This window comes from Nerophis ophidion, linkage group LG20, assembly GCF_033978795.1.
Source record: "Nerophis ophidion isolate RoL-2023_Sa linkage group LG20, RoL_Noph_v1.0, whole genome shotgun sequence".
Classification (NCBI taxonomy): Eukaryota; Metazoa; Chordata; class Actinopteri; order Syngnathiformes; family Syngnathidae; genus Nerophis; species Nerophis ophidion.
The window spans coordinates 24,525,210-24,553,042 of record NC_084630.1 but is presented as its reverse complement, the minus strand read 5'-3'; the positions used below and the strand labels follow the sequence as shown (position 1 = coordinate 24,553,042).

At 40.3% G+C, this 27,833-nt stretch overlaps 1 protein-coding gene across 3 annotated transcripts in view; it reads left to right on the top strand.

Moving 5' to 3' along the window:
- Positions 1–27,833, top strand: part of LOC133538908 (protein kinase C beta type-like) — a 140,758-nt gene that overhangs the window by 81,456 nt on the left and 31,469 nt on the right. For all 3 annotated transcript variants that reach the window (XM_061880806.1, XM_061880804.1, XM_061880805.1), the window contains exons 5-15: positions 12,910–13,038; positions 13,486–13,642; positions 13,706–13,840; positions 18,680–18,776; positions 18,845–18,988; positions 19,058–19,231; positions 19,298–19,389; positions 22,798–22,860; positions 24,846–24,984; positions 25,053–25,133; positions 25,219–25,326. In XM_061880806.1, the coding sequence (XP_061736790.1) occupies positions 12,910–13,038; positions 13,486–13,642; positions 13,706–13,840; positions 18,680–18,776; positions 18,845–18,988; positions 19,058–19,231; positions 19,298–19,389; positions 22,798–22,860; positions 24,846–24,984; positions 25,053–25,133; positions 25,219–25,326 (1,319 nt within the window). The remainder of the gene's footprint in view (positions 1–12,909; positions 13,039–13,485; positions 13,643–13,705; positions 13,841–18,679; positions 18,777–18,844; positions 18,989–19,057; positions 19,232–19,297; positions 19,390–22,797; positions 22,861–24,845; positions 24,985–25,052; positions 25,134–25,218; positions 25,327–27,833) is intronic.

The following is a 27,833-nucleotide window of genomic DNA, read 5'->3' as shown; positions in this document are numbered from 1 at the left end:
TTAAATTTTTTATTTAACGCTTACAATAAATCGCTATCAACTTCAAGTTGATATAAAGTAATACAAAAAAAGGTTTTGTGGCTTTTATGTCAAAAACTTCTTTTTTATTTTATAGTATAACTGAAATATGAATTATTTAGTAATTAAAGCCCTAAAAGATCAATAATGCAGGACAGCATTGATTTTAATTACTTTATATTTTTGAGTAATCACAGTGAAAAGATTAAAAAAAAATACCACTAAATATATTTGGAATCCAAAAGGTGCACCACTCATAAAGGTTTTTTTTTACTTTCAACACATAAGATACAGGATCAAAATCTATCAATTTTACATTTGAACTATTATTTTGTTTGTTTTATGCTCTTTTGTCAAAGAAAACTTTGGTATTTTTATATGGCAACCACACAATGTATGCAATATTTACAACACAAAACATTTTAAAGTGAAATACTTGAAATAATTGGAGCCTTGAAAATAATTATTTATAACATTGATTTTTTGTCTTTTTGTTTTTTTTGAGCAATGGCAAAAACAGAAGAATAAAGAAAGACAAAATAAAAAAAAAACAGCCTGCATGGCAGCTTTGTGTCAACATTGCAACTTTTTCTCGTTAGATTTCACCTCATTTCCCTTTTTTTAAAGGGGAACATTATCACAATTTCAAAAGGGTTGAAAACAATAAAAATCAGTTCCCAGTGGCTTGTTTTATTTTTCGAAGTTTTTTTCAAAATTTTACACCTCCCGGAATATCCCTAAAAAAAGCTTTAAAGTTCTTGATTTTCGCTATTTGCGATGCGACTGTCCATTTCCCTGTGACGTCATACAGGGCTGCCAATACAAACAACATGGCGGTTACCACAGCAAGATATAGTGACATTAGCTCAGATTCAGACTCGAATTTCAGCGGCATAAGCGATTCAACAGATTGCGCATGTATTGAAACAGATGGTCGGAGTATGGAGGCAGATAGCGAAAACGAAATTGAAGAAGAAATTGAAGCTATTGAGCGAATATTCGACGCTATCCGGCCATAGCATGGGTGTACCTAATGAAGTGGCCCATAGCATGGCTGCCTTATTAGCATCGCCGGTAAAATGTGCGGACCAAACGATCAGGACTTTCGCATCTTTTGACACTGGAGCAACTTAAATCCATCGATTGGTAAGTGTTTGTTTCGCATTAAATGTGGGTATCTAGTTTCAAATGTACATACAGCTAGCGTAAATAGCATGTTAGCATAGATTAGCATAGCATGTTAGCATCGATTAGCTGGCAGTCATGCTGCGACCAAATATGTCTGATTAGCACATAAGTCAACAACATCAACAAAACTCACCTTTGTGATTTCGTTGACTTAATTGTTGCAAATGCATCTGCAGGTTATCCATACATCTCTGTGCCATGTCTGTCTTAGCATCGCCGGTCAAATGTGAAGACACTCTGGCACATTCAATGGGGGTCTGGCGGCAGATTTCTTGCCAGTGGTGCAACTTGAATCCCTCCCTGTTAGTGTTGTTACACCCTCCGACAACACACCGACGAGGCATGATGTCTCCAAGGTTCCAAAAAATAGTCGAAAGAACGGAAAATAACAGAACTGAGACCCAGTGTTTGTAATGTTAAAATGAAAATGGCGGGTGTGTTACTTCGGCGACGTCACGTTCTGACGTCATCGCTACAAGACCAATAAACAGAAAGGCGTTTAATTTGCCAAAATTCACCCATTTAGAGTTCGGAAATCGGTTATAAAAATACATGGTCTTTTTTCTGCAACATCAAGGTATATATTGACGCTTGCATAGGTTTGGTGATAATGTTCCCCTTTAAGTGTTCTTTTTTATTTTTGCAACAGCATTTCCAGAATGTGTGGCGGGCCGGTATACAATTAGTTGCGGGCCGCAAATGGCCCTCGGCTTCACTTTGGTCACCCCAGCTGTAAATAGAAAAAATAGTTTTTTTAAAAATATATATATTTTTTTAACATGCACAGTCCAGAACTACAATTGCACACATGTCAATCAATGTGTATGCCAAGAAGTAACCACCTTCCACTGTTTTTTTTTAATGGAAATATTCTGGCGACAGAGCGGCCTGCCTTTAAAATTTATTTTTCGGACTATAAGTCACAGTTTTTTTTCATAGTTTGCCCGGGGTGCGACTTATACTCAGGAGCGACTTATGTGTAAAATTATTAACACATTACCTTAAAATATCAAATAATATTATTTATCTCATTCACGTAAGAGACTAGACATATAAGATTTCATGGGATTTATGGATTAGGAGTGACAGATAGTTTGGTAAAGGAACATATAGCATGTTCTATATGTTATAGTTATTTGAATGATTCTTACCATAATATGTTAGGTCAACATAGCAGGTGGTTATTTATGCCTCATATAACGTACACTTATTCAGCCTGTTGTTCACTATTCTTTATTTAGTTTAAATTGCCTTTCAAATGTCTATTCTTGCTGTTGGATTTTATCAAATAAATTTCCCCCAAAAAAGGCGACTTATACTCCAGTGCGACTTATATATGTTTTTTCCCTTCTTTATTATGCATTTTTGGCAGGTGCGACTTATACTCCGGAGCGACCTATACTCCGAAAAATACGGTAGTTCTTTTCACAGTGGGTCACTGGAAATAGAAAAACAGTATTTTGTTTTTTTAAGGGTGAAATTCTGGCGAATGGGTGGCCATTTTGATTTTTTACCGTAAAATCTAGTGTCGTTTTTACAAGGTTTTAATCGTAAAATCTGCACCGGCTATTTTTTTTACTCAAAAAATGTGTTGTTGCTGTTTTACGGTGTATTACTGGAAATAAAAAAACACTACCCCTATTTTTTTTTTACAGTGGCCAGTTTATTTTTACCGTAAAATCAATTGTCATTTTTTGCAATGATAAGTTCAATATAACTTGCTTTAAAGTCATTAGTCAGATTTTGTTTTAAACACAAACGTTTGTAATGTATGATCATATATTTGTTACATTATTAGGGAACACAAAACTAACAGTTCATTATTATTACAGATAATAACTACCTTCCAACCAAAATTCATTGCATTTTAATAACAATATTATTACAGATTCATACATAAGTCATATATATATTTTAGAGTATTCTATTTTATGAAAAAAAGTGTTTGTAATGTATGATAATATATTTGTTCATACATTTAGTCAAATAGCTATTAGAGTATTTTATTTTAAGAAAGCATTTTTTATTGTATGTTATAAAACATAACATTTTTTACATTATTAAGAAACTCACAACTAATATTTTATTATTATTACTCATAACTACTTTACAACCTAAGTTCATTACATTACATTAAAAATAACATTACAGATTCATACATAAATCATATTTGAGAGTATTTTATTTTAAGAAAAAAGTGTTTGTCATGTATGATAATATATTTGTTACATTATTAGTAAACATGAAACTAATAGTCCATTATTATTACAGATTATAACTACTTGACAACCTAAATTCATTAATGACGTTAACATAAACAACATTATTGTAACAGATTTATACATAAGTCAAACAGATATGTGAGTATTTTAAGACAAACATCTTTATTGTATGATGATATATTTGTTACGTTATCAGGAAAAATGAAACTAATAGTCCATTATTATTACAAATTATATCTACTTTATTATTTTAATTAATTACATTAATATAAAAATTACTATTACAGATTCATACATGGGTCAAATAGATATTTGAGTATGTTATTTTTTTAAAAGCATTTTGTAATGTATGATATATTTGTTACATGATTAGGGAACCATAAACTAATATTTAATTATTATTACACATTATGACTACTTTACAACCTAAATTCATTACATTACATTAATATTAACAACATTATTACAGATTCATACATAAGTCATATTTTAGAGTATTCTATTTTAAGAAAAAAGTGTTTGTAATGTATGATAATATAATATTTGTTACATTATTAAGGAACCAGAAACTACTTTACAACCTAAATCCATACAAATGTGACTAACATTACATTATTATTTACATTTTTTTTTACAACAGATTCATACGTAAGTCAAACAAATATTTTAGTTGTTTTAAGAAAACAATGTTTGTAATGTATGATAATGTAATATTTATTACATTATTAGGGAACCAGAAACTAATAGTTCATTATTATTGCACATTATAACTACTTCACAACCAAAATTAATAAATTACATTAATACAAACATTATTATTACAGATTCATACATAGGTTAAACACATATTTGAGTGTGTTATTTTTAAGAAAAACATTTTGTAATGTATGATATATTTGTTACATTATTTACTAATATTTCATTATTACTGTGTATAACTTGTTTTCAACCTAAATTAATTACATTACAATAATATAAACAACATTATTATTACAGATTCATTTCATACATAGGTCAAACAGATATTTGAGTCAGTTTATTTTTAAGAAAAACATGTTGTAATGTATGATGTAATATTTGTTGCATTATTAGGGAACCAGAAACTATTAGTTCTTTATTACACATTAAAGCTACTTTACGACCTAAATTCATACAGATGTAACTAACATTACATTAATATTAAAAACATTATTGTCACAGATTAATACATAAGTCACGTAGATCTTTGTATTTATTTGATTAAAAAATATCTACAATGTATAATATTATATTTGTTACATTATTAGATCATATTAAATACACATATATGCAATTGCATATAGCACATGTACTTGTTTTTTTAGTCAAAACAGAAAGAAGAAATAAATATAAAGTACAAACACTGTTTCCATATGAGTTGGGAAATTGTATTAGATGTAAATACAAACGGAATACAATGATTTGCAAATCATTTTCAACTCATATTCAGTTGAATATGCTACAAAGACAACATATTCAATGTTCAAACTGATAAACTTCATTTTTTTGGCAAACAATCATTAACTTTAGAATTTGATGCCAGCAACATGTGACAAAGAAGTTGGAAAAGGTGGCAATAAATACTGATAAAGTTGAGGAATGCTCATCAAACACTTATTTGGAACATCCCACAGGTGTGCAGGCTAATTGGGAACAGGTGGGTGCCATGATTGGCTATAAAAACAGCTTCCCTAAAAATGCTCAGTCTTTCACAAGAAAGGATGGGGCGAGGTACACCCCTTTGTCCACAACTGCGTGAGCAAATAGTCAAACAGTTTAAGAACAACATTTCTCAAAGTGCAATTGCAAGAAATTTAGGGATTTCAACATCTACGCTCCATAATATCATCAAAAGGTACAGAGAATCTGGAGAAATCACTCCACGTAAGCGGCATGGCCGGAAACCAACATTGAATGACCGTGACCGTCAATCCCTCAGACGGCACTGTATCAAAAACCGACATCAATCTCTAAAGGATATCACCACATGGACTCAAGAACACTTCAGAAAACCGCTGTCACTAAATACAGTTGGTGGCTACATCTGAAAGTGCAAGTTAAAGCTCTACTATGCAAAGCAAAAGCCATTTATCAACAACATCCAGAAACGCTGCCGGCTTCTCTGGGACCGAGATCATCTAAAATGGACTGATGGAAAGTGGAAAAGTGTTCTGTGGTCTGACGAGTCCACATTTCAAATTGTTTTTGGAAATATTCGAGATTGTGTCATCCGGACCAAAGGGGAAGCGAACCATCCAGACTGTTATCAACGCAAAGTTGAAACGCCAGCATCTGTGATGGTATGGGGTGCATTAGTGCCCAAGGCATGGGTAACTTACACATCGGTGAAGGCACCATTAATGCTGAAAGGTACATACAGCTTTTGGAACAACATATGCTGCCATCTGAGCGCCGTCTTTTTCATGGACGCCCCTGCTTATTTCAGCAAGACAATGCCAAGCCACGTGTTACAGCAGCGTGGCTCCGTAAAAAAAGAGTACGGGTACTTTCCTGGCCCGCCTGCAGTCCAGACCTGTCTCTCATGGAAAATGTGTGGCGCATTATGAAGCGTAAAATACAACAGCGGAGACCCCGGACTGTTGAACGACTGAAGCTCTACATAAAACAAGAATGCGAAAGAATTCCACTTTCAAAGCTTCAACAATTAGTTTCCTCAGTTCCCAAACGTTTATTGAGTGTTGTTAAAAGAAAAGGTGATATAACACAGTGGTGAACATGCCCTTTCCCAACTACTTTGGCACGTGTTGCAGCCATGAAATTCTAAGTTAATTATTATTTGCAAAAAAAAAACAAAGTTTATGAGTTTGAACATCAAATATCTTGTCTTTGTAGTGCATTCAACTGAATATGGGTTGAAAATGATTTGCAAATCATTGTATTCTGTTTATATTTACATCTAACACAATTTCCCAACTCATATGGAAATGGGGTTTGTACTTTATTAAAAAGCGTATTGTTTGCAGGCCACATAAAATGAGGTGGCAGGTCAGATCTGCCCCCCCCCCCCCCCCCCCCCCCCCAGGGCCTGTAGTTTGAAACCTGTACTGTGCACACTTAGATTAATCATGCCATTTACTTTGACCTTTCACCTTAACCGCAAGACGCTCAGTGAGTGAGGAGAGTCTGACCGCTGGCAAAATACAAAGCTGGAAGAAGTAGAGATGAGAGTGTTGTGCAAATAAAGGACAAGCATTTCAAAAGCTTGCTGGATGACATTCTGACAATGAACAGACGTTTGTGTGCACATAACAGGATTATTGTCTATGGCAAATGTTAATCATGCAAGCGAGTAATCAACTGTGTTTAATCCAAATTCAAAAGTGAGATAAACCCGATTGTAGCTGAGATAGGCGCCAGCCGCCCCCCGCAACCCCAAAAGGGAATAAGCGGTAGAAATGGATGGGATGGATGGAGATAAACAATCATAATTTGACAGCCCTATTTAACATTTATGGTGCATTTTAGCTTTAAGCTAGTGTATGTTTGTGTATGAGTAGAAAAAATGATGGACGTGTTGTCCCTGTTGTGCTACATTTTTATTTATTTAAAGGGGATGATGACACTAAACTACCTTTTTCATTCTTAACCATGTTAGAAAGGAAGTCATGTTATTAATGAGCTGTGATGTACTTTGAGTGACACATGTCTGCCATCTAGTGGACCGGCTCTGACATTACAAGTGAGAGGACTTTATTCTTGTTTTCATAGAGTCCTGGTTAAAAGTCTACGTACACTTGTAAAGGACATCATGTCATGGCTGTCTTGACTTTCCAATCATTTATTATTTTTTTGTGATGTAGTGATTGGAGCACATACTTGTTGCTCACAAAAAATATTTATAAAGTTTGCTTCTTTTATGAATTTATAATGGCTGAACTCAGAGGTGGGTAGAGTAGCCAGATATTGTACTCAAGTAAGAGTACTGTTACTTCAGAGATGTATTACTCAAGTAAAAGTAAGGAGTAGTCACCCAAATATTTACTTGAGTAAAAGTAAAAAGTATGTTGTGTGGGGTCTCTGTCCTGTCGGAAAACCCACCTGCGCCCAAGACCCAACCCCCCCTCTGATGATTTTAGCTTGTCCTGAACAATGTGGAGCTAATCCTCCTTTTTCATTGTCCCATTTAAAGCAGCAGTTCCATTGGAAGCCAAACAGGTCCAGAGCATAATACTACCACCACCATGCTTGACGGTAGGCATGGTGTTCCTGGGATTAAAGGCCTCACCTTTTCTCCTCCAAACATATTGCTGAGTATCGTGGCCAAACAGCAACATTTTTGTTTCATTTAACCACAGAACTTTCCTCAAGAAGGTCTTAAACTGATCAAGGAGCTCTTTGTATTATTAGGTCCATCAGTGCTAAATATTATAAACTTATCACTTTCCTCGGGCACTGTTCCCCTAGCATTCAAAAAAGCGGTTATTCATCCTCTTCTTAAAAGACCTAACCTCGATCCTGACCTCATGGTAAACTACCGACCGGTGTCTCACCTTCCCTTTATTTCAAAAATCCTCGAAAAAATTGTTGCGGAGCAGTTAAATGAACACTTAGCGTCTAACAATCTATGTGAAACCTTTCAATCCGGTTTCAGGGCAAATCACTCGACGGAGACAGCCCTCGCAAAAATGACTAATGATCTATTGCTAACGATGGATTCTGATGCGTCATCTATGTTGCTGCTCCTCGATCTTAGCGCTGCTTTCGATACCGTCGATCATAATATTTTATTAGAACGTATCAAAACACGAATTGGTATGTCAGACTTAGCCCTGTCTTGGTTTAACTCTTATCTTACTGATAGGATGCAGTGTGTCTCCCATAACAATGTGACCTCGGACTACGTTAAGGTAACGTGTGGAGTTCCCCAGGGTTCGGTCCTTGGCCCTGCACTCTTCAGCATCTACATGCTGCCGCTAGGTGACATCATACGCAAATACGGTGTTAGCTTTCACTGTTATGCTGATGACACCCAACTCTACATGCCCCTAAAGCTGACCAACACGCCGGATTGTAGTCAGCTGGAGGCGTGTCTTAATGAAATTAAACAATGGATGTCCGCTAACTTTTTGCAACTCAATGCCAAAAAAACGGAAATGCTGATTATCGGTCCTGCTAGACACCGAACTCTATTTAATAATACAACTCTAACATTTGACAACCAAACAATTAAACAAGGCGACACGGTAAAGAATCTGGGTATTATCTTCGACCCAACTCTCTCCTTTGAGGCACACATTAAAAGCGTTACTAAAACGGCCTTCTTTCATCTCCGTAATATCGCTAAAATTCGCTCCATTCTGTCCACTAAGGACGCTGAGATCATTATCCATGCGTTTGTTACGTCTCGCCTCGACTACTGTAACGTATTATTTTCGGGTCTCCCCATGTCTAGCATTAAAAGATTACAGTTGGTACAAAATGCGGCTGCTAGACTTTTGACAAGAACAAGAAAGTTTGATCACATTACGCCTGTACTGGCTCACCTGCACTGGCTTCCTGTGCACTTAAGATGTGACTTTAAGGTTTTACTACTTACGTATAAAATACTACACGGTCTAGCTCCATCCTATCTTGCCGATTGTATTGTACCATATGTCCCGGCAAGAAATCTGCGTTCAAAGGATTCCGGCTTGTTAGTGATTCCCAAAGCCCAAAAAAAGTCTGCGGGCTATAGAGCGTTTTCCGTTCGGGCTCCAGTACTCTGGAATGCCCTCCCGGTAACAGTTCGAGATGCCACCTCAGTAGAAGCATTTAAGTCTCACCTTAAAACTCATTTGTATACTGTAGCCTTTAAATAGACTCCCTTTTTAGACCAGTTGATCTGCTGTTTCTTTTCTTTTTCTTCTATGTCCCACTCTCCCCTGTGGAGGGGGTCCGGTCCGATCCGGTGGCCATGTACTGCTTGCCTGTGTATCGGCTGGGGACATCTCTGCGCTGCTGATCCGCCTCGACATCTCTGCGCTGCTGATCCGCCTCCGCTTGGGATGGTTTCCTGCTGGCTCCGCTGTGAACGGGACTCTCGCTGCTGAGTTGGAACCGCTTTGGACTGGACTCTCGCGACTGTGTTGGATCCATTGTGGATTGAACTTTCACAGTATCATGTTAGACCCGCTCGACATCCATTGCTTTCCTCCTCTCTAAGGTTCTCATAATCATTATTGTCACAGACGTCCCACTGGATCATTATTATCACCGATGTCCCACTGGGTGTGAGTTTTCCTTGCCCTTATGTGGGCCTACCGAGGATGTCGTGGTGGTTTGTGCAGCCCTTTGAGACACTAGTGATTTAGGGCTATATAAGTAAACATTGATTGATTGATGATTGATCTTTGTCCATGTGATGTCTGATGAAACAAAACATGTTGGCCACAATATCCAGCAATATGTTTGGAGGAGAAAAGGTGAGGCCTTTAATCCCAGGAACACCACTCCTACCGTCAAGCATGGTGGCGGTAGTATTATGCTCTGGGCCTGTTTTAAAGTTAAAGTACCAATGATTGTCACACACACTAGATGTGGCGAAATTATTCTCTGCATTTGACCCATCACCCTTGATCACCCCCTGGGAGGTGAGGGGAGCAGTGAGCAGCAGCGGTGCCGCGCCCAGGAATAATTTATGGTGATTTAACCCCCAATTTCCAAGCCTTGATGCTGAGTGCCAAACAGGCTCCCATTTTTTATAGTCTTTGGTATGACTCGGCCGGGGTTTGAACTCACAACCTACTCTAACCACTAGGCCACTGATTATTTTGGGGGGAAATGATAGTATGTAACACGAAGGGCCGCACTCTGAAAATGTAAAGCATCATTTGGTGAAAAATACAAAAAAAAACATAATTTATACTTAGACTTTTATTCAAAACTTTGTGTTGCAAATTACAATGGGTAGTACTAGTATCAACATTTCTGTTATTATGCTGCAAGCAAAAATGTTTCTACATAAATGTCGATTTCTGAAAGTAAAACCTACATTTTCCAATTGGCTTAAAATCAATGCCGCTCATTGCTGCCAATGGAACTGCTGCTTTAAATGAGACAATGAAAAAGGAGGATTACCTCCTAATTCAGGGGTCGGGAACCTTTTTGGCTGAGAGAGCCAAGAAGCCAAATATTTTTAAATGTATTTCCCTAAGAGCCATATAATATTTTTCTTACACTGAACACAACTAAACGCGTGCATTTTTAAGTAAGACCAACATTTCCAGAGTATAATAGGTCTCTTATTCTTTGTATTAACATTGTTATTCTGAAGTTAACTGTGGAGGGGCCGTGGCCTGCGGGCCTGCACCAAAGAGGGAGTTTGCCAGGACCGGCCTCGAAATCAGCGACAGGTGCGCAGATAGCCCACCTGGGCCTGTTTATCTAATCACCTGTCGCTCTGTTGTAAGCAGCAGCCAGGAGAAGAGACAGGGTTGGGGCTGGAGCCAGAGTGCGAGTGAGGACGAAAGAGAAAAAGACAATTGCAGGAAAGCAATTGAGAGACTAATAAAAAAAAAAACAGCATTATTTTAACCCTAAAACAGGCTCTCATGTCGGTGCTTGGTGGTCTGAAGAACCCCCAGGAGGGCAAGGCCAACACTAACCAATAATAAATAAATTACTTCTTACCATTAACGCAACTTCTTGAACATAAAAATGCATGAGAATGTTTTATATTTTGAACGTTATGTTTGACACTGTGATTACAAGTGGAATTATTCATTACTTATCGTGTTAAGCAATGTCAGCTCAGATTTGTCCGAGAGCCAGATGCAGTCATCAAAAGACCCACATCTGGCTCTAGAGCCATAGGTTCCCTACCCCTGTCCTAATTGTTCAGGACAAGCTAAAATCATCAGGGGGGAGGTTGGGTCTTGGGCACAGTTGGGTGTTCCAACAGGACTATGATCCCAAACACACCTCAAAAGTGGTAAAGGAATGGCTAAATCAGGCTAGAAGGAAGGTTTTACAACAGGGGTCGGGAACCTTTTTGGTTGAGAGAGCCATGAAAGCCAAATATTTCAAAATGTATTTCCGTGAGAGCCGTATAATATTTTTTAATCACTGAATACAACTAAATCCGTGATTTTTTAAGTAAGACCTGTCATGTCTTTGTGATCATGTTCTGTTTAGTTATGTTCTGTTTTGTTTTTGACTCCATTAGTTCCTGTTTTTGTGCACCCTGGTTTGTTTTTGTTTCCATAAATACCAATCAGTTCACCTGTTTTCACGACTCACGCACCTGATTCACTTGAACTCATGTACCTGTTGTCAATCACCACGTCACGATTTAAGCCTGCAGTTGCCAGGCAGTCAGCCTGGCGACATCACCTTCTGCTCACCCTCTATCACCTCTTATACACCTATGTTATCCATGCCGATGATCCATGCTCTTTCTCGGTCAAGGTAAGTTTTTCATGCCATAGTTTATAAGTTTTATTTTATGTTCATAGTTCTCCCATTGTGCGAGTTTTAGTTTTCATAACCAAGTTTTTAACCTCCACTGAGAGCGCCTTTTGTTTATACCCTTTGTTTTTTTATTATTTTTGAGTTAAGATTAAAGATGTCATTACCTTTACGCCATGTCCGTTCCAATCTCTTTGCACCACGGGAAAACAAATCACACCATAGTCCAGATCTTGACAAGACCAACATTTTTAGAGTATAATAGGTCTCTTATTCTTTTTAATAACATTGTCATTCTAAACTTAACCAATAATAAATATAATACTTCTTACTATTAATGCGACATCTTGGACAGGTGCGATAGAAAACGGATGGTTGGATTAAAACGCATGAGAATGTTTTATAATTTGAACGTTATTTTTAACACTGTGATTACCAGCATAATTATTAATTACTTATCCTGTTAAGCAATGTCAGCTAAGATTTATCTGAGAGCCAGATGTAGTCATCAAAAGAGCCACATCTGGCTCTAGAGCCATAGGTTCTCTACCCCTGTTTTACAACAACCTTCCCAAAGTCCTGACCTAAAGGTGTGGACAATGCTGAAGAAACAAGTCCATGTCAGAAAACCAACACCTTTAGCTGAACTGCAGTAATTTTGTCAAGAGGAGTGGTGAAAAACTGAAGCAGAAGCTTGTGGATGGCTACCAAAAGCGCCTTATTGCTGGTAAACTTGCCAAGGGACATGTAAGCAAATATGAACACTGCTGTACGTATACTTTTGGTTGCTCACATTTTCGGTCGAGCCATAATAAATTCATAAAAAGGTTTTTCGTGAGCAACAAGTATATGCTCCAATCACTACATCACAAAAAAATAAGACTTGTAGAAATGATTGGAAGCTCAAAAACAGCCATTGACATGATGTCCCTTACAAGTGTACGTACACTTTTGACCAGGACTGCATGAATGTTGTCATTAGCCTTTGTGCAGATTTTTGAGTGTGTACTCATTGTCTCTGCTGGTGCTAATGAGAAGACTTCATGTGTTGTCTCAGACTGCATGATGAACATCCATAAGCGCTGCGTGGCTAACGTGCCCAGCCTGTGTGGGACGGATCACACGGAGAGGAGAGGGCGCATCCAAATTTCGGCCGGAATCAGCGAGGACAGGCTGACCGTCACGAGTAAGTACTCGCTCTGCCGTGGACACAAACGTGGACCACGCAAATAGACTTAGCTAGAGAGAGGGAGAGAGAAGTTTTGGTCTGCACCTGAGACCAAAACCAGAGAGCCCATTAAGCTGATCAATGTTGCAACGATTGGCCCACATGGTGTGCCAGCTTTGTCTGGAGCAGACGGCTGCGGGTCGATGGCGGCGCAGAAACTAAACTGTTGTTAAGTGTCGGATCTATTTAGGGCCGAGGACAATGACCTGGAGAGGTCACCGTGCATTTCCCAGATCTAATGGAATCCGCAGCTCTGATTTGATCAGTAGATTGCAGGAATGTGGTCACATGATTGGTTAGACGTATGGTCACATTGGAACCCTAGCTAACCAGGAACTGTTCCTCGTACTACCTTCTTCTCCCAGTGGAGTAACGTTTCATTGTTTACATCCCACTTCTCCACAGTCAAAGAGGCCAGGAACTTGGTCCCCATGGACCCCAACGGCCTGTCGGACCCCTACGTGAAGCTCAAACTGGTCCCTGATCCCAAGAGTGAGAGCAAGCAGAAGACCAAGACCATCAAAAGCTGCCTCAACCCCACCTGGGATGAGACCTTCACCTTGTGAGCCATATTTGGTTCCCTCCCGAAACAAAGATGTGGCTCACCTGTCCTCTCCTCCGTCAGCAACCTGAAAGAAAGCGACAACGGCCGCCGTCTGTCCGTGGAGATCTGGGACTGGGACTTGACCAGCAGGAACGACTTCATGGGCGCTCTGTCTTTTGGCGTCTCGGAGCTGCAGAAACAAGGAGTAGACGGCTGGTAAGATAAGATGGAGGTTGTCCATGTGACGTCATATAGTGTCTTTGGTTTTTGCTCACCTACTGTACCATGTCAGCATGGTGGACTACACCTTAAAGAAATGACTTGGCTGTTGTTGAATCATCATTATTAGACTCTTCTTGTTCAGCTTTCCTAAAGGCTTAGTGGCCACATGCGTGGACAGCAACTTTTAGCTCTTAATTCCAAAATGGTGTACACTACTGAATTGGGGTCTTATGGCCACTTATGTGGACACTTATACTGCCATCTGGTGGTGTCAGAAGAGTATAACATACAAACCCTGTTTCCGTATGAGTGGGGAAATTGTGTTAGATGTAAATATAAACGGAATACAATGATTTGCAAATCCTTTTCAACCTATATTCAGTTGAATATGCTACAAAGACAACATATTTAATGTTCAAACTCATAAACTTAATTTTTTTTTGCAAATAATTAACTTTAGAATTTCATGGCTGCAACACGTGCCAAAGTAGTGGGGAAAGGGCATGTTCACCACTGTGTTACATCACCTTTTCTTTTAACAACACTCAATAAACGTTTGGGAACTGAGGAAACTAATTGTTGAAGCTTTGAAAGTGGAATTCTTTCCCATTCCTGTTTTATGTAGAGCTTCAGTCGTTCAACAGTCCGGGGTTTTGTTGTCATATTTTACGCTTCATAATGCGCCACACATTTTCCATGGGAGACATGTCTGGACTGCAGGCAGGCCAATCTAGTACCCGCACTCTTTTACTACAAAGCCACACTGTTGTAACACGTACTTTGGCATTTTCTTGCTGAAATAAGCAGTGGCGTCCACGATAACGTTGCTTGGATGACAACATATGTTGTTCCAAAACCTGTATGTACCTTTCAGCATTAATGGTGCCTTCACAGATGTGTAAGTTACCCATGCCTTTGGCACTAATGCACCCCCATATCATCACAGATGCTGGCTTTTCAATTTTGCGCCTGGAACAATCCAGATGGTTCTTTTCCTCTTTGATCCGGAGGACACAACGTCCACGGTTTCCCCCCAAAAATTGGACTAGTTAGACCACACAACACTTTTCCACTTTGCATCAGTCCATCTTAGATGATATCGGGCCCAGAGCTTTGACTTGCACTTACAGGTGTAGCGACCAACTGTATTTAGTGACAGTGGTTTTCTGAAGTGTTCCTGAGCCCTTGTGGTGTTATCCTTTAAAGATTGATGTCGGTTTTTGATACAGTGTCGTCTGAGGGATCGAATGTCACGGTCATTCAATGTTGGTTTCCGGCCATGCCGCTTACGTGGAGTGATCTCTCCAGATTCTCTGGACCTTTTGATGATAATATGGAGCGTAGATGTTGAAATCCCTAAATTTCTTGCAATTGCACTTTGAGAAACGTTGTTCTTAAACTGTTTGACTATTTGCTCACTCAGTTGTGGACAAAGGGGTTTACCTCGCCCCATCCTTTCTTGTGAAAGACTGAGCATTTTTTGGGAAGCTGCTTTTATACCCAATCATGGCACCCACCTGTTCCCAATTAGCCTGCACACCTGTGGGATGTTCCAAATAAGTGTTTGATGAGCATTCCTCAACTTTATCAGCATTTATTGCCACCTTTTGAAACTTCTTCGTCACGTGTTGCTGGCGTCAAATTCTAAAGTGAATGATTATTTGCAACAACAAAATAAAGTTTATGAGTTTGAACATCAAATATGTTGTCTTTGTAGCATATTCAACTGAATATGGGTTGAAAAGGATTTGCAAATCATTGTATTCCGTTTATATTTACATCTAACACAATTTCCCAACTCATATTGAAACGGGGTTTATATACAAAGAAGACAAATGCTTATGCATATGTTTTGCTTGGGTCATGAAATAATGATAATGCTGTGCCAGGGCATACATGCATTTAATATTTAATGTTTAAATCTCTAGTGTCTACATCAGTGGTCCCCAATCACCACTCGATTGGTACCGGCCGCAGAAGAATTTTTTATTTTATTTTTTAATTTATTTAATCTTTTTATTAAATCAACATAAAAAACACAAGATACACTTACAATTAGTGCACCAACCCAAAAAACCTCAATTTTTCATGACAAAAAAAAATAAAAATCGTGGGACAAATTATCAAGCAGCTACAAAAAGGTTGGGGACCACTGGTCTACATCAACTTCACATCAATTCCTCTTTCAAAATGTTTTAGTTTTTTTTATGTTTGTGTTTTTGTTTTTGCCATTTTTTGGTCAAACAAAACTATGTTTTTTATATGGCAAACACACAAAATATGCAAAATCTTCCACCAAAAGTATTTTTTAAAGTGGACTAATCGGGGTTGAGAAGGGCGGGGGGTGTATATTGTAGAATCCTGGAAGAGTCAGTGTTGCAAGGCATTCTGGGTTTTTGTGTGTTGCGGTGCGGATGTTCTCCCGAAATGTGTTTGTCATTCTTGTTTGGTGTGGCTTCACAGTGTGGCGCATGTTTGTAACAGTGTTGGCGTTTATACGTCCACCCTCAGTGTGACCTGTATGGCTGTTGATCAAGTATGCCTTGCTTGACAAGCATTTCACTAGCTCACTCACGACTGTTGCTGCCTACGCAAAACCTTCACAATACGTTTTGTTTTTAACCCTTCTTAACCCTGTACGTACATTGGAAATAAATGCAACCTTGACACAAAACGCCGGACATTTGAGCTATTTAAGAAACCCCGCCCGGACAGCCCGGACAGTCCCGCAAAAGAGGACATGTCCGGGGAAAAAAGGATGTAGGATCAGTCGAGTTTTACATTGATTTTCCTTTCACTAAATAAGCGTTTATCACTTGCATCTTTTAAAAACTCTGCATTTGTAATAACAAACAGTGGAAATAATTCCTCCGCCGGGTGGCGGGGCTCTCCCTTAGAGATAGGGTGAGAAGCTCTGCCATCCGGGAGGAGCTCAACGTAAAGCCGCTGCTCCTCCACATCGAGAGGAGCCAGATGAAGTGGTTTGGGCATCTGGTCAGGATGCCACCCGAACGCCTCCCTAGGGATGTGTTTAGGGCATGTCCAGCTGGTAGGAGGCCACGGGGAAGACCCAGGACACGTTGGGAAGACTATGTCTCCCGGCTGGCCTGGGAACGCCTCGGGATCCCCCGGGAAGAGCTAGACGAAGTGGCTGGAGATAGGGAAGCCCAGACTTCCCTGCTTAGGCTGCTGCCCCCGCGACCCGACCTCGGATAAGCGGAAGATGATGGATGGATGGATGGAAATAATTCCCATTATATTTTTTAAATGAATGGAAACGTGTGCAAAACTGGAACAAGTCCTCTCAAATAAAGGAGCCGGTTGGATCGCTCAAATATTACAACTGCCTGCATGACTTTATGTACCATAAATCAGTGGTCCCCAACCTTTTTGTAGCTGCGGACCAGTCAACGTTTGATAATTTGTCCCGCAGGGGTTTTGGGGGGGTATTATTATTATTATTATTTATTTATTTTTGTCATGAAAAAGGGAGGTTTTTTGGGTTGGTGCACTAATTGTAAGTGTATCTTGTGTTTTTTATGTTGATTTAATAAAAAAATAAAATACATTTTTTTGGATAAAAAATTATTATTTGGCCCGGTACCAATCCAGCCGCGGCCCGGTTGTTGGGGACCACTGCGGTAAATACCACCCTCTTCTATAACTTGAAGTGAATTGAATTGAAGTGAATTATATTTATATAGCGCTTTTCTCTAGTGACTCAAAGCGCTTTACATAGTGAAACCCAATATCTAAGTTACATTTAAAGCAGTGTGGGTGGCACTGGAAGCAGGTGGGTAAAGTGTCTTGCCCCAAGACACAACGGCAATGACTAGGATGGCGGAAGCGGGAAACGAACCTGCAACCCTCAAGTTGCTGGCACGGCCGCTCCACCAACCGAGCTATGCCGCCCCAACTTCATCATTATCTTAACTTTTTTGGCCAAAATGTGTCCATTCTCCTTTTTCTGTCCACACACTGCGTCTGCTTGTTAGTACTCTGTGTGCGTGCGCTGCCCAACATGCTCCATTGCTCGCAAACCCAGCAATGTCATGACGTGACGACGCGCCTTCATGCCCGTTAAAAAAACAATTTTCAAACAGAGTATAGTACCGTTTTTGATTCATTAGTACCGTGATACTACACTAGTCTTGGTACTCCGTACAACCCAAGTTTGATAAGTAGTCTTTCATTTTTTCCCCCAGAAATCAAACTGTGTGAATTAGTGTGAATTATATTTATATAGCGCTTTTCTCTAGTGACTCAACGCGCTTTACATAGTGAAACCCAATATCTAAGTTACATTTAAAGCAGTGTGGGTGGCACTGGGAGCAGGTGGGTAAAGTGTCTTGCCCAAAGACACAACGGCAGTGACGAGGATGGCGGAAGCGGGAATCGAACCTGCAACCCTCAAGTTGCTGGCACGGCCACTCCACCAACCGAGCTATACCGCCCCAACTTCATCATTATCTTAACTTTTTAGGCCAAAATGCGTCCTTTTTCCTTTTTCTGTTTGCCCGCTGTGTCTGCTTGTAAGTACTCTGTGTGCGTGCGCTGCCCAACATGCTCCTCTGCTTGCAAACCCAGCAATGTCATGATGTGACGACGCGCCGTCATGCCCGTTAAAAAAACAATTTTCAAACCGAGTATAATACCGTTTTTGATTCATTAATACCGCGATACTACACTAGTCTTGGTACTCCGTACAACCCGAGTTTGATAAGTAGTCTTTCATTTTTTTCCCCCAGAAATCAGATTGCAAGATTGAGATTTATGTGCAATCCGACTGGACAATATCTAACCGATTTCCTTTTGTTTTATCCTTCCGCCAAGGTTCAAGCTTCTGTCCCAGGAGGAAGGAGAGTATTTTAACGTTCCCGTGCAGCCCGACGGTGAAGACGGCAATGAGGAGCTGCGAGAAAAGTTTGCAGTGAGTCAGCAAGGAGGCATTAGCTGTCAAGTCTTTAGTTTCACTGCTAACCACCTCTCTCCTCCCAGAGGGCAAAGGTGGGCCCGGGGAAGGCGGCAGACTCCTCCTCCTCTTCCTCAGTCTGCAAGTACGACAGCAACGGCAACCAGGACCGCATCAAGCTCTCCGACTTCAACTTCATCATGGTCCTTGGAAAGGGCAGCTTCGGCAAGGTACTTCCTGTCTGGGACTTGGAACGTCGGCGCTCTATTTGCTCTTCCTCACGGCCCGGCTGGCTTCAGGTGATGCTGGCCGAGAGGAAAGGCACCGACGAGTTGTACGCCGTGAAAATCCTGAAGAAGGACGTGGTGATCCAGGACGATGACGTGGAGTGCACCATGGTGGAGAAGAGGGTCCTGGCTCTGGCCGGGAAGCCTCCTTTCCTCACACAGCTGCACTCCTGCTTCCAGACCATGGTAACACTCCCTCTCCTCTCGCACGCTGCTCTTTGCTGCTAACGGAGAGTCTTCTTTGGCCCCCAGGACCGACTGTATTTCGTCATGGAGTATATTAACGGAGGGGACCTCATGTACCAGATCCAACAAGTGGGGAAGTTCAAGGAGCCCCATGCTGTGTGAGTACAAACCAAGTCCAACACTTCATCAGGCTACCGTATTTCCTTGAATTGCCGCCGGGGCGCTCATTCATTTAAAACCTCTTCTCACTCCGGCGTTTACCAAAGGCATGCGGTAAAGCAGGGGTAGGGAACCTATGGCTCTAGAGCCAGATGTGGCTCTTTTGATGACTGCATCTTGCTCTCAGATAAATCTTAGCTGACATTGCTTAACAGGATAAGTAATTAATAATTACGCTGGTAATCACAGTGTTAAAAATAACGTTCAAATTATAAAACATTCTCATGCATTTTAATCCAACCATCCGTTTTCTATTGCACCTGTCCAAGATGTCGCATTAATAGTAAGAGGTGTTATATTTATTATCGGTTAAATTTAGAATAACAATGTTATTAAAAAGAATAAGAGACCTATTATACTCTAAAAATGTTGGTCTTGTCAAGACCTGGACTATGGTGTGATTTGTTTTCCCGTGGTGCAAAGAGATTGGAACGGACATGGCATGAAGGTAATGACATCTTTAATCTTAACTCAAAAATATTAAAAAAACAAAGGGTATAAACAAAAAGCGCTCTCAGTGGAGGTTAAAAACTTGGCTATGAAAACTAAAACTCGCACAATGGGAGAACTATGAACATAAAATAAAACTTACAAACTATGGCATGAAAAACTTACCTGGACCGAGAAAGAGCATGGATCATTGGCATGGATAACATAGGTGTATAAGAGGTGATAGAGGGTGAGTAGAAGGTGATGTCGCCAGGCTGACTGCCTGGCAACTGCAGGCTTAAATCGTGACGTGGTGATTGAGAACAGGTACATGAGTTCAAGTGAATCAGGTGCGTGAGTCGTGAAAACAGGTGAACTGATTGGTATTTATGGAAACAAAAACAAACCAGGGTGCACAAAAACAGGAACTAATGGAGTCAAAAACAAGACAGAACATAACTAAACAAAACATGAGCACAAAGACATCACAGGTCTTATTTAAAAATGCACGCATTTAGTTGTATTCAGTGTTTAAAAAATATTATACGGCTCTCACAAAAATACATTTTGAAATATTTGGCTTTCATAGCTCTCTCAACCAAAAAGGTTCCCGACCCCTGCGGTAAAGGCAGGCATGCGCTAATTAATTTAAAACCTCTTCTTTCTCTGGCGCTTAACAAAGGCATGCGGTAAATGTAGGTCTGCGCTTATAAATTTGAGTGTGATGTAAGAAAAAAAATACAAAAAAATTGAACAGCTCTGATGTACATTAATTACAAGACAATTACATTTGCACAATAAGTCCCAGTACTTATGGTAGAAGTATCAGTACAAGTACAAGTAGAGTAGTCAAATACAGTACCAGTGCAAGATAAAATAGTACAGGGGTCGGGAACCTTTTTTGGTTGAGAGAGCCATGAAAGCCAAATATTTCAAAATGTATTTCCGTGAGAGCCGTATAATATTTTTTAAAAACTGAATACAACTAAATGCGTGCATTTTTAAGTAAGACCTGTCATGTCTTTGTGATCATGTTCTGTTTAGTTATGTTCTGTCTTGTTTTTGACTCCATTAGTTCCTGTTTTTGTGCATTTTGTTTCCATAAATACCAATCAGTTCACCTGTTTTCACGACTCACGCACCTGATTCCCTGGAACTCATGTACCTGTTGTCAATCACCACGTCACGATTTAAGCCTGGAGTTGCCAGGCAGTCAGCCTGGTGACATCACCTTCTACTCACCCTCTATCACCTCTTATACACCTATGTTATCCATGCCGATGATCCATGCTCTTTCTCGATCCAGGTATGTTTTTCATGCCATAGTTTATAAGTTTTATTTTATGTTCATAGTTCTCCCATTGTGCGAGTTTTAGTTTTCATAGCCAAGTTTTCAACCTCCACTGAGAGCGCCTTTTGTTTATACCCTTTGTTTTTTTAATATTTTTGAGTTAAGATTGAAGATGTCTTTACCTTCATGCCATGTCCGTTCCAATCTCTTTGCACCACGGGAAAACAAAAACCACACCATAGTCCAGGTTTTGACGAGACCAACATTTTTAGAGTATAATAGGTCTCTTATTCTTTTTAATAACATTGTTATTCTAAACTTAACCAATAATAAATACAATACTTCTTACTATTAATGCGACATCTTGGACAGGTGCGATAGAAAACGGATGGTTGGATTAAAATGCATGAGAATGTTTTATAATTTGAACGTTATTTTTAACACTGTGATTACCATCGTAATTATTAATTACTTATCGTGTTAAGCAATGTCAGCTAAGATTTATCTGAGAGCCAGATGTAGTCATCAAAAGAGCCACATCTGGCTCTAGAGCCATAGGTTCCCTACCCCTGAAATAGTATAACAGTATAACGTATTTCCTTGAATTGCCGCCGGGGCGCTACTTATTTTAAAACCTCTTCTCACTCCGGCGCTTACCAAAGGCATGCGGTAAATTTAGGCCCGCGCTTATAAATTTGAGTGTGATGTAAGGATACCATCATGAAAAGCACATTTAATAAAAAAAAATGTTATCATGGTCTTACCTTTACTTATAAATGAAGTCCATGCTCCTTCTGATCAAAAGCATCGATAACTTGTTTATAGAAGTCTTCCTTACCTTTCTTCAGTTTTAAAAGTCTCTCTGTCACCATGGAGATCTTCCTTTATTACCTCCTGCTTGGATTGAAAGTCCAGTTTAGAAAACGGTTTTGTTTTAGATATGTAATCCTCCATGTTAAAAGTGCAAGAGAGAGGAAAAAATAAACGATCGCTGCTCACTCTTGCTGCTTGTTGTCACTTCTTCTGCAGCCGAGTAGTCGCAAGAAGGATCACTAGCGCCCTCTACCACTAGGAGGCGGGAGTCATTTAATGACTAATATTTGACACACGCAGCTCCGGTATATTAATAAAACATAGCTGCTTACTGTTCTTTTTTCGCATATTTAATAGCTTGGACCTTAAATCCTACTGAATAGCTCTTAATCTTCTTCCCTTTATGCAATTTCAAATGATTGAAATCAGCCTCCTCCATTTTGGAAATGATGACAGGTGAAGTGTTACTCGTGACGTGACGAGTTCGACCCGGTGGAAATTCTAGGCAGGCGCATACTATAAACAATTCAAGGAAATACGGACAGGAATTACGCCCCATAACCGGATCATAGAGATCAGACTATTCAACTTGGGAATGACACCTCCAGTTCAGTTGTTGAACAGAAGAACTGGGACCACATTGGCAGATCCTGGCTTTGTAATGGCCACACTTACCATGACACCATGTACCAAATCAAATGAGTCTGCAGTTGGTAAGCAGAAGCAGAATGAGTACGTAGACCGAGGTCCTTTAAAGATGAGCCGCACCACAAACACCTCCGATTAAAAGCCAAACCTTCCATGTGTGTTTCAGCTTCTATGCCGCCGAGATCGCCGCCGGCCTCTTTTTCCTCCACGTCAAAGGGATCGTGTATCGGTGAGTGTGCTCGTCTGCCGGCTGAAGCTGCGTGACTGTTCACAATCTTCCTGGAAGCCTAGTATGCACTCATCACCTGCAAGTGTGCCTAGTATGCACTCATCGCCTGCAAGTGTGCCTAGTATGCACTCATCGCCTGCAAGTGTGCCTAATATGCACTCATCACCTGCAAGTGTGCCTAGTATGCACTCATCACCTGCAAGTGTGCCTAGTATGCACTCATCACCTGCAAGTGTGCCTAGTATGCACTCATCACCTGCAAGTGTGCCTAGTATGCACTCATCACCTGCAAGTGTGCCTAGTATACACTCATCACCTTCAAGTGTGCCTAGTATGCACTCATCACCTGCAAGTGTGCCTAGTTTGCACTCATCACCTGCAAGTGTGCCTAGTATGCACTCATCGCCTGCAAGTGTGCCTAGTATGTATTTATCACCTGCAAGTGTGCCTAGTATGCACTCATCACCTGCAAGTGTGCCTAGTATGTACTTATCACCTGCAAGTGTGCCTAGTATGCACTCATCACCTGCAAGTGTGCCTAGTATGCACTCATCACCTGCAAGTGTGCCTATTATGCACTCATCACCTCCAAGTGTGCCTAGTATGTACTTATCACCTGCAAGTGTGCCTAGTATGCAATCATCACCTGCAAGTGTGCGTAGTATGCACTCATCACCTGCAAGTGTGCCTAGTATGCACTCATCGCCTGCAAGTGTGCCTAGTATGCACTCATCACCTGCAAGTGTGCCTAGTATGCACTCATCACCTGCAAGTGTGCCTAGTTTGCACTCATCACCTCCAAGTGTGCCTAGTATGCACTCATCACCTGCAAGTGTGCTTTGTATGTACTTATCACCTCCAAGTGTGCCTAGTATGTACTTATCACCTGCAAGTGTGCCTAGTATGCACTCATCACCTGCAAGTGTGCCTAGTATGCACTCATCACCTGCAAGTGTGCCTATTATGCACTCATCACCTCCAAGTGTGCCTAGTATGCACTCATCACCTGCAAGTGTGCCTAGTATGCAATCATCACCTGCAAGTGTGCCTAGTATGCACTCATCACCTGCAAGTGTGCCTTGTATGTACTTATCACCTCCAAGTGTGCCTAGTATGCACTCATCACCTCCAAGTGTGCCTAGTATGTACTCATCACCTGCAAGTGTGCCTAGTATGCACTCATCACCTGCAAGTGTGCCTAGTATGCACTCATCACCTGCAAGTGTGCCTAGTATGCACTCATCACCTGCAAGTGTGCCTAGTATGCACTCATCACCTGCAAGTGTGCCTAGTATGCACTCATCACCTGCAAGTGTGCCTAGTATGCACTCATCACCTGCAAGTGTGCCTAGTATACACTCATCACCTTCAAGTGTGCCTAGTATGCACTCATCACCTGCAAGTGTGCCTAGTATGTACTCATCACCTGCAAATGTGCCTAGTATGCACTCATCACCTGCAAGTGTGCCTAGTATGCACTCATCACCTGCAAGGGGTGCCTAGTATGCACTCATCACCTGAAAGTGTGCCTAGTATGTATTTATCACCTGCAAGTGTGCCTAGTATGCACTCATCACCTGCAAGTGTGCCTAGTATGTATTTATCACCAGCAAGTGTGCCTAGTATGTACTCATCACCTGCAAGTGTGGCTAGTATGCACTCATCGCTTGCAAGTGTGCCTAGTATGCACTCATCACCTCCAAGTGTGCTTAGTATGCACTCATCGCCTGCAAGTGTGCTTAGTATGCACTCATCACCTCCAAGTGTGCCTAGTATGTACTTATCACCTGCAAGTGTGCCTAGTATGCACTCATCACCTCCAAGCGTGCCTAGTATGCACTCATCGCCTGCAAGTGTGCCTAGTATGTACTTATCACCTGCAAGTGTGCCTAGTATGCACTCATCACCTCCAAGCGTGCCTAGTATGCACTCATCGCCTGCAAGTGTGCCTAGTATGTACTTATCACCTGCAAGTGTGCCTGCAGGGACCTGAAGTTGGACAACGTGATGCTGGACTCCGAAGGCCACATAAAGATCACCGACTTCGGCATGTGCAAAGAGAACATGAACGACGGCGTCACCACAAAGACGTTTTGCGGAACCCCAGACTACATCGCGCCCGAGGTGTGCTCGCTGGCCCGCCGCTCGTCTTGCCCCTCGACGACACTCAGCCCTTTCAACTCTGTTTGCAGATCATAGCCTACCAGCCCTATGGCAAGTCTGTAGACTGGTGGGCCTTTGGAGTTCTACTCTATGAGATGCTGGCAGGGCAGGTTGGAATCATAACACTTTTTTTTTTTATAAGGAACACAAAATAGTGAGCAGAATATTTACGTTTGTTGATGTTTGGATGTCCAGCCACCTTTCGACGGAGAGGACGAGGACGAGTTGTTCCAGTCCATCATGGAGCATCACGTCTCATACCCGAAATCCATGTCCAAAGAGGCGGTCGCCATCTGCAAGGGGGTGAGAACAAATGCTCACACACACACACACACACACACACACTTGTACAGAATACTGGTACTAATAAAGTAGCGTGCTACTCATGAATTAAAAGAGGTAGTGCTATACCAGGGGTGGCCACTAGGTGGATGGGGGAGGGTGTGTCAGTCCATCGCCAGCCAGGCATTGAAAAAATAGACCTAAAAATTAGGGATGCACTGATTAATCGGTAACCGAATATATTCGGCCGAATATGGAAAAAAAAGCCACATCCGGCCTTCGGTGGAATGAGTTTAAAACAAGGCCGAATAGTGGCGTGTGACGCAAGTTTTTGACGCGGTGACGCAATCAACCAACGTGCAGTGACGCGGTGACGTTGGGATATGTTGTGTACCTGTATAAGTGTATGAGGTTACAAGCACACACTTATTGAGATTTAGTGGGGCGTCTGTTTACATTATTAGCCTGTTGTGTAGGCTACCTGTATAAGTGTATGAGGTTACAAGTACACACTTAATTGAGATTTACTTGAGCCTTCTCGTTTACATTATTAGCCTATCTACTGTGGCTAAGCAGACTTTTGCCAAAAGGACAATAATTCATTTGTTGCGGGTTTATCCACTTTAATGCACTTTATTTTTTTCTGGAATGCATGTTTTGTTTGAAGGCCTAATATAAATGAAAAACGTTGTGCTTTTTTTGAAAAGCAAAGGCTACTGGAATATTAAAAAAATGTCAATATTCAATGAAAAAAATACTTTATTTGAAAAACATGTCTAAATATTTATTATAGGCTATTTATGCAATATTAAAAAAATTGTGAAAAACTGCATTCAGTATTCAGCCTTCGGCCAAGCGTTTAAATTTTATTCGGCTTCGGCTACAAATTTTCCTTTCGGTGCATCCCTACTAAAAATGATGGATCATCAATCTTCACCAAGACGTCACTTAATTGACATTCACGACACCCCTTGAGAAGATGCTGGCTTCTGCTACATCATTATTAAGAAAAAACGACCGACAGCAAGGTGAGAAACACTTTTTATTTCAACCGTAGCTGCCGTCAAAACTCTAAAGACCGACCGCACAGTTCCTGTCTTCACAATAAAAGCCCTGCTTCATCCTGCCTGCGTTATCAAAATAAGAGTCTCAGAAAGCTAGCAAGCTAGGGAGTTTGCCGCCAATGTATTTCTTGTGGACAAACTTTCATGTGGTATTGCAGTGGTCCCCAACCTTTTTGTATCCGCGGACCGGTCAACGTTTAATAATTTGTCCCGTGGCCCGGGGGGGTGTCCTTTTTTTTTATTTTTATTCTTTTTTATTTTATGTCATGAAAAAGGGACATTTTTGTGGTTGGTGCACTAATTGTAAGTGTATATTGTGTTTTTTTATGTTGATTTAATAAAAAATAAAAATAAAATAATCCACTTTTTTTTTTCATTCAAAATTCCTCTGCGGCCCGGTACCAATCGGGCCACGGCCCGGTGGTTGGGGACCACTGTGGTATTGGACAGAAAGGAGGACTTTTTGTCTCCTCCATGTGAAAAAGTGGAGGTTATCATCACTACTGTCTGATTCCAATCAATGCAAGTCATCACAATCAGGTCATACTAATACCAATATTTTGGTAACAATACCAAAATGTATTTTGATGCTTTTCTAAATCAAGGGCACCACAAAAAAATGTCATTATTGTCTTTATTTGAACAAAAAATCTTAGTGTACATGAAATATATGTTTATTATTGCAATTTAGTCCTTAAATAAAATGTTGAACATACTAGACAATTTGTCTTTTAGTAGTAAGTAAATTAGTCTGCAGTAACATATTGTGTCATTTATACACCTATTATTTTCTAAACATTATGAGGGACAAACTGTAAAAATGGTTTATTAATATACTTGTTCATTTACTGTTAATATCTGCTTACTAACTCTTAACATGTTCTACCTACACTTCTGTTAAAATATAATAATCACTTATTCTTATTTTCTTTGATACAAACTATTAGTTTTGGATGATACCACACATTTAGGTATGGAACCGATACCAAGTAGTTACAGGATCATACATTGTTTCATATTCAAAGTCCTCATGTGTCCAGGGACATATTTACTGACTTTACAAACATAATATGATTTTTTTTTTTTTAAACGGAAAAAGATTTTGTGATGATAAAAAATCTTAGTAATTATAGTGGTATCGATGAGATACGCTCTTGTACTTGGTATCATTACAGTGGATGTCTGGTGTAGATCCACACATGGCTTTTGTTTACATTGTGACGGCGGCGAGCTATTGTATCCTCCTGCGCTGTGTAGTGAAGCATGTTTAGCTATTCCTCGTCCTCCAGTGATAACGCTACTTGTAAGAAACTTACTTTATTTGTCGCCATGGAGACCAGAATTAGTGAATTAGAAGTAGCTAAAACATTGTGGATGGATGTTAGCCCCTAGCTAGCCAGAAGAGCTGTCTTAAAGCAGCTCTTCTTGAGGGTGTTTCAGTGTTATAACTTCACCTTTATCTTG